Here is a 12,743-nt window from a genome sequence, read left to right as displayed (position 1 = left end):
TGGCCAAAGCGAAGGCCTGGGTCCTGGGTGCCAGAGGAAAATTGGTGCTGGAAGCCAAGGGAAGGAAGGCCTATTGCACGAATCTCTTCTAGTTGTATAGAATAAGAGAAAGTATGAAGGAAAAAAAAAAAAGCTCATCACTGAGATTTCCTTGGAGGCTGTCACATTCACTCATCAAAAGCCTGAAGGTTATCTGGCTCAGAATGAGAGAAGCAGCAATTGAGACTTCACAAACAGCTCACCATCCTGCACCACAGCCAGCACAATGCACACTCTGGAGCCCAACCATGAACTTTAATCTCGGTGAGCTCTGGGTAGCCTGAAAGCCAATTGTTTTCTAAGTAAAATGCAAGTTTTAACTTTCCCTATTCTTTTTTTTTTTTTTTTTTAATATATTTTTTATTGATTTTTTACAGAGAGGAAAGGAGAGGGACAGATAGCTAGAAATATCGATGAGAGAGAAACATCGACCAGTTGCCTCCTGCACACCCCCTACCGGGGATGTGCCCACAACCACTGTACATGCCCTTGACCGGAATCGAACCTGGGACCCTTCAGTCCGCAGACCGACGCTCTATCCACTGAGCCAAACCGGCCTCGGCACTTTCCCTATTCTTAATGTTCCATCCTTTCTTACTATGAAAAGCTGAGTAAGGACAGCAAGTAGAGGGAACAATGAACTCAGACCCACTCCTCACTCCACACCTAGGAGTGGGCTTAGACTCAAAAGATCCTATGTTTTGGACCCCAGCTGGTTTGGCTCAGTGGATAGAGCGTTGGCCTGCAGGCTGAAGGGTAGAGGGTTCGATTCCAGTCAAAGACATGTACCTTGGTTGCGGGCTCAATCCCCGCACTGGTCCCTGTGGGAGGCAACCAATTGATGTGAGAGACACATCAATGTTTCTCTCTCTGTGTGTTTCTCCCTTCCACTCTCTAAAAATCAATGAAAAAATATCCTCAGGTAAAGATTAACAAACAAACAAAAAAAGATCCTATATTTTGGGACCAGGTCACCAGACGGGACAATATGAATTGACAAACAGCTCTGGGTTTCTGAGCCAGAAGGTATTCAGAGTTTTTCTTACTACTCAGTCTCATTTTGGGGGCAAGCCTGTGCTTTTGGTATCTCCAGCCCAATAGTCTCACTGACAAGCAGATTCCTACATACTTTTATTGTAAAGTTGCTTCCACACTCACCCCAAAACATACAAGCCCTCCTACACAGCACCACCACATCTTACCTGGGGCCGAGGCAGACTGTGTATTTTTATATTTATCCTTTGCCACAGCCCAATCCACAGCTACTGTCCGACCTGTCAGACAAAAAAGTAACATCTTTTTAACACTTCTATCTCCTGTAAATGGCTTCTTATTCATTAAAGAAGAATAGTGGTCCTAAAATAAAACTCCTAATAACTGTCTATTCTTTTTAAACCATAACCTTTCTTTTAACAATGAACATAAATTTTGCCTTCCTACACAGCCACCACACCTGGGATAAGATATAATTTTAAAAAATAATTGGAACATTGCTTCCAGTTAGACCAAGTTTCCAGTTAGCAAGAAGCAAACAGCCCTGGCCGGTTTGGCTCAGTGGATAGAGCATTGGTCTGCGGACTGAAGGGTCATAGGCTCGATGCCGGTCAAGGGCATTTGCCCAGGTTACGGGCTCAATCCCCAGAAGGGAGTGTACAGGAGATAGCCAATCAATGATTCTCTCTCATCACTGATGTTTCTATCTCTCCCTCTCCCTTCCTCTCCTGAAATCAATAAAAATATTTTTTTTAAAAAGAAGCAAAACAGGCATTTTAGAATAATTTGCACCATAGTCAGAAGGTAGGAAGTCTCTAAGCCAATCCTTCTTTACTACCTGGTAAATCAATACCCAGAGTAGCCTCCTGGTCAATTTACTAGCCCACGGATGCTGAATAATGCTTATAACCAAGAAGGAAAAACGTACAAATCTCATATCCCCTAGACCAGTGGTCAGCAAACCGCGGCTCACGAGCCACATGCAGCTCTTTGGCCCCTTGAGTGTGGCTCTTCCACAAAATACCACGTGCAGGCGTGCAAGTACAGTGCGATTGAAACTTCGTGACCCATGCGCAGAAGTCAGTTTTCAGCTCTCAAAAGAAATTTCAATCATTGTACTGTTTGATATTTGGCTCTGTTGACTAATGAGTTTGCCGACCATTGCCCTAGACCAGTGATGGCGAACCTATGACACGTGTGTCAGCACTGACACACGTAGCCATTTCTGATGACACGCGGCCGCTGAGGCGGCCGCATGCCGAGGATGAAACATTTGCTGCTCCTGAGGATGAAACATTTGCGAAATAATGTTTTTTCCTCAAAGTGACAAACTACCCGAGTTATGCTCAGTTTTTTGACGAAGTTTGACACACCAAGCTCAAAAGGTTGCCCATCACTGCCCTAGACAATGACCTGCATCCATCAGTGATTATTTCAGGAACATTTTTTCATTACGGATTTAAAAGAACACTCATCTCCAAATAAAAAAGAAAATAATGACATGGGTTCTTTTGAGTTTAACCCTAAGATCAAATGTTAGGAATACTTCACCAAAATAGTTTCTATATTAGCAGTGAGACTCTCAACAATGGAAATACCTTTTGAAAATGTAGCAAGTGGGTTACTATGCTAATTCACCCCAACACCAGAAATATCTAGGTCAGTGGTCTGAGTACAAACTTACCCTTTATCTCTTTCATGTTCATGCTTTTAAGAGCTTTTCCTGCTTCCAGCAGGTTTTTGAACTGAACAAAAGCAAAACCACGCATCTTTCCATCTGTGTGCAAGTGTACAAAAATGTTAGAAACAGCAGGTGGAAAGCCAACAAACGCAAGAATATACAGTAACACAGGCTTGCCAGGCAGCCAGTCCCTTGCCCAAAACTTATGTCCTCCTATTGAGTATACCCGGACTTGGGCTTGGAGAAATGCATTTTCTCAAACTGTAACTTGTCTTCTAAAACTAGTTCTGATCTAACTAAAACTAGTTCTGATCTAACTAAAACTAGTTCTGATCTAACTAAAAATCTAACTAATTCAGGGGATACCTAAACTAAAAATACCTAATTTAAATACCACCAGCACTATTACATGAGTTTTTATTACTGTGCCTAATACTTTATATATATCACATCATCTAGGGCTCACAAAGAATATGACATGAAGCTTGCATTTCTAGTTCTAATGGTGCTTAATTCAAGGGTAATATGAAAAAAGACCATTATGCTAAATAATATTCATCAAATCCATATCAATGAAGGTTTGCCACTACCTGGCTTCCTAGGGATGTTAACTTCTAGGACGGCTCCATATTGAGCAAATATGGTCTTCAAGTCATCTTCTGAACACTGAAGACAAAAGTAAAGAAAGAAAAGGAGAGATTATCTCAGCAAGTAAACATGAAACACTAATTACTAGATTAGTTCATTAGGAAAAACTTGAATATTTTTACTCCTTTTTTACTTTTGAAACTAGGACAAACATTTCTAAATAGAAGACATCTTACTCTGTATCTAAGAAGCAAAAAGGACAAATATCAGAGAGCTTTTCCTCCCCACCCTTTCTCAGGAAACATCTTCCCTCATTGTCTTAGTCCTTGTTTATACAGGCCCATTTTCTGAATTCAGCAAGGCTAAGGTTCATTCCCAATTTACCATCAGGTGAGGAGTTCCACCCGTGACCAACAGCTTTCAGAATAGGCAGTGTTAGCGTTCTCTGTCACTTACCTTAAAGCTCAGATTCCGGATAATTAATCTGGCTTTCTTATCTGCCACTTTGGCCTTTTTAGGCTTCCGCTCCTTCTTTGGGGACTCTGAATTTTCTAAAAAAAAATAAATAAGAGGGAATGGAATAAGGCTGTGCTCCAAAACCATCCACCGTGCGGCCCAGGACAGCACAGGAAAAAAGCTACCAGCAGCAGACGGCACTTACCACGGGGGCTGGTAGGACAGCACCCAGGACCACAGATTTTCCAGACTCAGAAGTAAACAAAATACATTGGATAATTTTGGATATAAAAACAAAACTCAGGAAGCTCTAAATTTGGAAGATTCCCGCACCCTCATCCTGCCATTCCACTTCCTCTTCACCCTGGAAGAAAACTCCCTTCAGTTACTGGAAACTCACCATTTCCCCCCTTTTCCTTGGACTTGTTCCTCAGTTTCTTCTTGGCAACGCTCACATTGATCTTGCAGCCTTCAAAAGTGGTAATCTCCTTGAGGGCCCTCTGAACATCTTCCCGCATAGAAAAAGTGACATAGCCAAAGCCTCGACATGCCTTACTCCCTGAACAGTGAGGAGGAGAGATCATCATCAGTCAAGAGCCCTAAACCAGTGAATTCTCAAAGCCCTAAACTAGCAGATACACTGCCAGGCCATCCTATCATCAGTTTGCCAAAATCTTCCAGACGGATAGAAACAAGGTTGACATTAGTGGCCCCTTCACTACTTTGCTCAGAACGTGTTGGGCTTCCTCTTCTGCTTTGGTGTCTTTGCTGAAGGCTCTTCTTCCTCCTTTCCTGATAATCTCAAGATTATGGAGGATCTGTGACAAAAATTACACCCCCAAAGAAGGACTTGCAGCAATTTCTCACTAAAGTCTGCCCACTCACCTTTCAGAAAATAAGACCAAGAAAAATCAGGGCCCTTCCTGATCAGTACAACCAAAATAAAGCAGCTGAAACATGAAGGACTTCAGTGCCAGAATAAAAACGTACCCACAATAAATGCCGTGCACTGTGTATGTCTGCACAAAGCACATATTTACTTGAATCCTCACAACAATCCTGTGAAATTATTCCCATCTTAAAGAGGTTAAGTGGCATGCCCAAGTCACTAATACAGAGTAAGACTTCATCCCACACCCTCCCTCCCATCCCACCAGGTGCAGCACTCTTTCCAATACATCTAGGCTGTCTGGACAGAAAAGTATATGGTTTCCTAATAAGAAAATAAGAGCTTTCTTTAACCCTTTGCACTCGCTTGCTTTTTTCTCGATTCTTTTATTCTACTCGGGATTTAATTTTTTAAATACCCCAGATTTTACAAAGCACGGCAGTAGAATAAAAAACTGGAGTTTCTTTTCATACAAACTTATTTGGATTTTTTTATATTTCAAATTACTGATACATTCAAAGAGTAATTTTAATCTCGACATCCGAGTGCAAAAGGTTAAAGATTTAGACACAGGTAAAAGGTAAGATTACATGTAGACTATACTCTGAGGACTCAAAGAATTCCTACTCAACAGCCTGTTCTTCCCTAAAACACAACTATCCCAGACTGTAGTGTTTCTTAAATTGTTTTGAGTAATGAATATAACTCATTATGTGAACCCAGTCCACATACATATATATTCCTATATAAAACAAAACAAAAAAGTTCTATGAATACTTGTGCTTTACCATATATGAATATACTCCTAGTTCATTTAAAAACTAGAGGCTTGGTGCACAAAATTCATGCACTGGGGGGGGGGTCCCTTAGCCTGGCCTGTGCCCTCTCACAGTCTGGGAGCCCTCGGGGGATGTCCGACTGACATCCTAAGTCGGCAGTCGGACATCCTTAGCGCTCCCACGGAGGCAGGAGAGGCTCCCACCATCGCCACTGCACTCACCAGCCATGAGCCCAGCTTCTGGCTGAGCAGCACTCACCCTGTGGGAGCACACTGACCACCAGGGGTCAGCTCCTGCGTTGAGCGTCTGCCCCTTGGTGGTCAGTGTGCATCACAGCAACCGGTCATTCCGCCATTTGGTCAATTTGCTTATTAGCCTTTTATTATATAGGATTCTAGTCAATCACTAATGGGTAATGATCTGCAGCTTAAGAAGCATTGCTGTATAGCACGCTCATTCTCTCATTCAGCCACTTAAAATGACAAATAATCAGGCATGTGCAATGGCTCATCTAGCAATTAGAGCCACGATGACAATCCTACTCTAACTTCTGTTACTAACAAAACAGAAGCTAAGGATGCAGTGATTGTTAGCACACTGTCAGCCTACCTACTCACATACTCAGATACTATGGGGGTGGCGGGAGCACAAGAGGCCAATTCCCACCACTTGTTCTGCTGAAAGGCAAAGAAACAGCCACCTAGAGAGACAGACTGATGACTTAGAAGGGAACTAAACTAAATGTATGTTCTGGGTAACATCAGGTGCCTGTCTTGAGTATCCCTAAAGTCTAGGTAAGAGGAAGGAATGCTTCTACAATTAAAACCCTTACAATTCATCTTCATTCTAATACATGCCATCCCTCCCTCACAGTGTGATGAGCATCAAACAGAATGTGAAGCATACAGCAGTAATCCACAAGTCAGTAAATATCTCCAGTGGCTCAAGCCAAAACCCTTAGACTCAGACTTGACTCTTTGACCCCTCTTTTTCTCATACCCCACATCTGATCCATCAGCAAATCCTCTCAGCTTTACCTTAAAAATATCCATATTCTGCCCTAACCAGTTTGGCTCAGTGGATAGAGCATCGGCCTGCGGACTGAAAGGTCCCAGGTTCGATTCCGGTCAAGGGCATGTACCTTGGTTGCGGGCACATCCCCAGTAGGGGGTGTGCAGGATGCAGCTGATCGATGTTTCTCTCTCATCGATGTTTCTAACTCTCTATCCCTCTTCCTTCCTCTCTGTAAAAAATCAATAAAATATATTAAATATATATATATCCATATTCTGCCTTGGCCAGTTTGGCTCAGTGGATAGAGCATCAGCCTGCGGACTAAAGGGTCCCAGGTTTGATTCCAGTCAAAGTCACATGCCGGGTTGTGGGCTCCATCCTCAATGGGGGGGCATGCAGGAGGCAGCCGATCAATGATTCTCTCTTATCATTGACGTTTCTATCTCTCTCTCCCTCTCCCTTCCTCTCTGAAATCAATAATAATACATTTTATATATATATATATATATATATATATATACTAGCAGCCCGTTTGCACGAAGATTCGTGCAATAGACCTTCATTCACCTGGCTGCCTGCACCAGTTTTCTGCCGGCACCAGGGACCCAGGCCTTGGCTGTGGTCACCGCCTTCTGCCTTCTTTCAGGGTCCAGGCTTGGCCCCAGGTGGTGGCCTTTTGCTCTGCTGCACCCCAGTGTCCCTGCTAAGGATCATAGGAGCCGACCCCCTGGTCGTTGCCTGCGATCCGTGCAGGCTCCCCGCTGGTGCCCAAGGCCGGGAAAGCCTCCGCCCAAGGCTTTCCCGGCCTTGGGCTCGGGCTGCACCCAGCGTCCCTGCACCAGTTTCCTGGTGGGCGTGGCTTGTGGGTGTAGCGAAGGTACGGTCAATTTGCATATTACTCTATTATTAGGTAGGATATATATATATGGCCCTAACTGGTTTGGCTCAGTGGATAGAGCATCGGCCTGTGGACTGAAAGGTCCCAGGTTCGATTCCGGTCAAGGGCATGTACCTTGGTCGCGGGCACATCCCCAGTAGGGGGTGTGCAGGAGGCAGCTGATCAATGTTTCTCTCTCATCGATGTTTCTAACTCTCCCTCTTCCTTCCTCTCTGTAAAAAAAAATCAATAAAATATATTTTTAAAAATAAAATAAAATATATATATATATATATATATATATCTCCACATTCCAATCACTTTTTACCACCCATGGCTATCATCCTCGTCCAACACCATGGTCTCTCGCCTGGATTATTGCAAGAGGTCTCCCTACTTCTGTTCTATTCTCCAACAGCCTACTCTCAACACAACAGCCTGACAGAATCTTTCAAAATGTAAGCCAGATCATACTTACTGCTCCCTGCTCAAAACCAGTAGTTTCCCATCTCAGGTAGAAGCCAAAGTCCTTGCAATGGCCTATGAGCTTCTACATAATCTGGGAACCCAGATTTCATCTCCTAATTCCTTCCTTTCACTCCACTCCAGTCACCCAGGTCTCCATGCCATCCCTCCAATATACCAGGCACAGTCCTCCTCAATATCCTTGAGCTTGAAGTTTCCTCTGCCTAGACTGCTCCTCTCCCTTGACAGACACGTTCACTCTCACCTCCAGGCCTTCCCTGGTTAATCTGTAACTGGCACTACTCTACGCCCCTTATACATCCACACACACACATACACACACTCCCTATCCTTCTTCCCTGAGTTATTTTTCTTCTTAATATTTACCACCATTATCACTATATATTTTGCTTATCTCTCTGTTGGCTGTCTTCCCATCTTGAAGACATAACTAAGAGCAAGGCTTTTTGTTTGGTTGTGTGCACTGATGTATCCCCAGGACCTACACATGCCTGGCCCTTAGTAGGCATTCAATAAATATTTATCAATAACTGAGGAAATGAGTAACAGGATGGTTGAGAGCTGGGGGGGGGGGGGGGGGGGGGGGCGGTCTGGTGATCAAATTCTGGACCCGGTACTTACTAGCTGTACAGACTTTAGCTAAAGTTACCAACTTCCTCTAAGCCCTAGATTCCTCGTCAATAAAATGGGGTTAAGAGTCTCCACCTAATAAGAATGCTGAGAAAATTAAATGAGGTAACAGGCGTGCAACTCAGCACCATACCTGGCAACAGCTGACTCTCAATAAGCCTCACTGATCCTTTATTGAAAGGTTGCTTATTTTCACTGTCACCAAATGAGATTTTGTATATGAGCGTGCATAATAACCGGAAAGCGCTACTTAAACTAAGGGAATGCTTTGACGTTCAGAAACAGACCCCTATGGACTCATTTAGGACAGAGTCAGTTTGAAAAAGGAACTCAATTCCCAGAGCCTTCTCTTAGGGGCGGGTAACGAAGGCGGGCACGCTGCAGTTTGGGAGGGGTCCTCACCCCCATCCCCGCTCCCAGGAACCCCAGCCCCATCCTGGACGCCCCGCCCCCTCACCTTTCTCCGTCACCACGAAGCACTGCTTCACCGGCCCCACCTGACTGAACAGCTCCTCCAGCTGCTCACTGCGGGCCGAGGGCGGGAGGCGGCCCACAAACAGCGTCAGCCCTGCCATGAGGCCCGGGAACAGGCGCGCGAGGCCGCGAAGGAACCGGGCGCACGCGAGTCAAAGCTTCAGCACGCAAACCACGCCGAGAAGCCGGGAGACTCCGGAAGTGCTCTGTACTGAAAAGAGTCCGGAGGAAACGTGGTGGGACGGGGACAAAGGTTCCGGAATGGGGGAGAAAAAAAAAAAAAGGTGACTCCCGGGGCGGAGCTTCCTGAACCGGGCTCCACCCCGCTCCACCCACCCCCACCTGCGTACCCAAGGCTTCGTCACCTTTTACCCTGCAAAGAAATCTCACACCCAAGAGATGGATCCCAATTTACCAGGGCAGGCAGAAGTCGTTTTGCTCGCGACCTAACCCAGGTCTGACATATAATGGATGTTTAATAAATAGTTTCTGAAGTGCCACCACAGACTCCCAGATGACGTGTGTAAAATGCAGCCAGAGTGCACATAGACACAGCACATCACAAACATCATTCAAACAATTCTCATGTTCTCAGAGGATGTGAGACATCTGCCACACTGTAACAGATAACTGTGAACTGTGCCTCTAATGATTCACAGACAAATTACAGCTGCTAAAGTACACATAGAAACAGATGTATGCAATCATTCTTTCAATAAATATTTACTGGGTTCCTACTATATGTGCTAGGCCAAAAAAAGAAAAGAAAGAAAGGAGAAAGAAAGAAAGAAAGAAAGAAAGAAAGAAAGAAAGAAAGAAAGAAAGAAAGAAAAAGAAAGAGAAGACAGGGTCCCTGCCTTCATGGAGAATACAATTAGTGCAAGTAGACAGACATTAATTAGAAAATGTTTTACAAATGAATCACAATATGCACACTGCAAAATCACATGAGAACACATCCAAAGCAGACATAGCATCCAGCTTATACACACAGACCTATAACCCAGGCCCTCCCAGACACAGGGGAAAATCTTCCCTCAGGTCAGCTTATCAGATAGATGCAAGGCTAAGGGGACCTCAGTTGGTCAGGGGATCTGGGTGCTCCTGGATCCTGAAACACAAAGAATGTTTGTCATCCCATTGGGCTCAGGAATTGATCTGTGTGCCATACTGCAGCACTTTGCAGAACATCCAGCTGAAAAAGTACCCGATTCATTTTTTTTTTTTTTAGTATTTTTCTTTATTGATTTCAGAGAGGAAAGGAGAAGGAGAAAGAGATAGAAACATCAATGATGAGAGGGAATCATTGATTGGCTGCCTCCTGCTCGCCCCCCACTGGGGATCGAGCCCGCAAGCCAGGCATTTGCCCTTGGCCAGAATCGAACCTGGGACCCTTCAGTCCGCAGGCTGACGCTCTATCCACTGAGCCAAGCCGGCTAGGGCCCGATTCATTTTTAATAATTACTTTTAAATGGTATAACCTGAACACATGGTAGTAAAAATTCAAAAAGTACAAACAGTACAGTGAAAAGTAAGTTTCCTTCTCTTCTCAAACCCCATTTACTCTCAATAAATTCTGGATGGATGGGTGACTGGTTGATAGTGACAGGGAAAACACAACATCAGATTTATGAAGCCCTAGCTCCAAGTAAGTAATAAATAGATACTTAAAAGAAAACGCCACAGTTATGTTAGAACACATTTTTAAGGCTATGGGGTTAATCCTACACAAGATAAAGTGAGACAAATAGACAAAGGAAATGGGATGGGTCATTCAAATAAAGTTGATTTGGGATTCCACATTCCTTCCTTTTTTTTTTTTCGCCTCCTCTCTTGCCCCCTCACCGCTCTAGGAATCAAAATTCCATCCTCAAAGATTAAATTGCAAGTTTCTGGGCCCCAGCTATGGGGAGGCCTTCCCAGCCCTGGCTGCAGTGTGCACAGGGAAAAGAACCAGCAGAAGAAGGCTATTCTAACGTTCCTTTGGGACACCCCCTACAATGCTAAGTTCTAAGTGCCTGGGACCCAAGCCCTCCTGAAAGAACAAAATGAAACTGTGTCCCTGTGCCCATCAGGGGGCAGCAGCCACCCACAGTGTGAAGGAGTTTTGTGCGCTAGTGGAGGATAGCAATGCAACTGATGCTTTTTACATTTCTTACATTTCAGACCTGGCTCCCCAGCTCAGTCTCCCAGCTTCGGCCTCAGCGCCAGCCCCTCCTATCCATTCACATCAGGGACACCACATGGTTCTTTGATCGGGAATATTTGCTCATCCATCTCCCCAGGACACATGCAGGGTTCTTTATTAAATAGCAGGAGTCGTAATACCCTGCACCACACCAGCAACGCTGCTTCCAGGGGAAATAAACCGCTGGCCTCTCTGTCATCCATCACCGTGCACGAGCCACGAAAGGAAGTACAGAGGCCTGGGCTGTTCTCAGCCGCCTCTCCAAAAGCCTCCTCCCTCTGGCTTCACTCCCCCTTGAAAGGCAAACCTTCCCATATCACTGCATACTTCTTGTTCTTAGCGCTTCTCACAACTCTTATTAGTTACTTGTTCTATTGCAATTATTTATAAGAGCAACTTTTTAAAAAAATCCTCACCCGAGGATATTTTTTCCATTGATTTTTTTTTAGAGAGTGGGAGAGAGGGAGAAGGGAGGGAAAGAGAGAGAGTGAGAAAGATAGATCAACATGAAAGAGACACATTGCTTGCCTCGCACAGGCACGTGACTGGGCAAGGATCGAACCTGCAACGTGCCTTTGACCAGGAATGGAACCCACAACCCTTCATTCCATGGGCCAACACTCTGACCACTGAGAAAACTGGCAAGGACTATAAGAGTAATTTTTTTTTTTTTAATGTTAACAGACAGCCAATGGTCATTGGTGTTTGTTTGTTTGTTTTTATTGATTTCATAGAAGAAGCGAGACGGGGAGAGAGATGGAAACATCCATGATGAGAGAGAATCACTGATAGGCTGCCTCCTGCACATCCCACACTGGGGATCGAGCCCGCAACCCAGGTATGTGCCCTTGACCGGAATCGAACCTGGAACCCCTCAGACCACAGGCTGACACTCTATCCACTGAGCCAAGCCAAAGTCTAAGAGTAACTTTTTAATGTCTGCCTTCACAAAAAGACCTTCAACTTTTTAAGTTCAGGGCTAGCATCACCTTGTTCACCTCTCTGGCCCCAGTACCTAGCACATTGTAAGCATTCAATAAAATGTTTGAAGGAAATTGGATGAAAGAAGGTAAGTTTGTCTCTCGGTCTCCTATAGTACTAAGAATTGGAACGGAAGCGTGTATGCATTAGGATTACTTGGGCTCCTCTGGAAAACCTGCTTAGGGTATGGGCTGAGTTATGAGGCAAAAGGGAAGGGTTGTCTCACCAAAATCTCAGCCTCTTTGTCATGTCAAAGGTAATTCTTTGGGAAAAGTATTGGAGCTGTAGTCCCCTGTCCTGTCCCACCCCCATCTCACCAGCCCCATTCAGAGCTTCCAGACAGAAAAGCTGTGTGTGTGTGTGTGTGTGTGTGTGAGAGAGAGAGAGAGAGAGAGAGAGAGAGAGAGAGAGAGAGAGAGAGAGAGAGAGAGAGACTGAGACTGCTGGCTGGGGTATGAGACATGGACTGCTTTGTCGGGAGATGTGTGCATGAACTGAAGAACCCCTGATGGGAAGAGTGAATGAGCAGCTGGCATGGCAAGAGGATTGGGGTGAGAAAGAGATGGCAGAGAGAAGTTGCATGTGGGCAGAGGCAAACAGCAAGCTCTCCTTCCATGTCACAAAGCAGCTCTGATGCTGGGGTGCTACAGCCACCAGGACACCAGTGA

The 12,743-nt window shown here is 44.8% G+C and overlaps 1 protein-coding gene across 1 annotated transcript in view; it reads right to left on the bottom strand.

Moving 5' to 3' along the window:
* RBM28 (RNA binding motif protein 28) overlaps positions 1 to 9,062 on the bottom strand; it is a 35,933-nt gene extending 26,871 nt beyond the window's left edge. The window contains exons 1-6 of the mRNA XM_028129071.2: positions 8,890 to 9,062; positions 4,158 to 4,316; positions 3,758 to 3,852; positions 3,304 to 3,379; positions 2,717 to 2,809; positions 1,242 to 1,313 (exon numbers count right to left, since the gene is read on the bottom strand). Of these exons, the coding sequence (XP_027984872.2) occupies positions 1,242 to 1,313; positions 2,717 to 2,809; positions 3,304 to 3,379; positions 3,758 to 3,852; positions 4,158 to 4,316; positions 8,890 to 9,007 (613 nt within the window). The 5' untranslated portion in view covers positions 9,008 to 9,062. The remainder of the gene's footprint in view (positions 1 to 1,241; positions 1,314 to 2,716; positions 2,810 to 3,303; positions 3,380 to 3,757; positions 3,853 to 4,157; positions 4,317 to 8,889) is intronic.
* Between the last annotated feature and the right edge of the window lie 3,681 nt (positions 9,063 to 12,743).

This window comes from Eptesicus fuscus, chromosome 14, assembly GCF_027574615.1.
Source record: "Eptesicus fuscus isolate TK198812 chromosome 14, DD_ASM_mEF_20220401, whole genome shotgun sequence".
Classification (NCBI taxonomy): Eukaryota; Metazoa; Chordata; class Mammalia; order Chiroptera; family Vespertilionidae; genus Eptesicus; species Eptesicus fuscus.
This window is presented reverse-complemented; position numbering and strand designations above follow the sequence as displayed.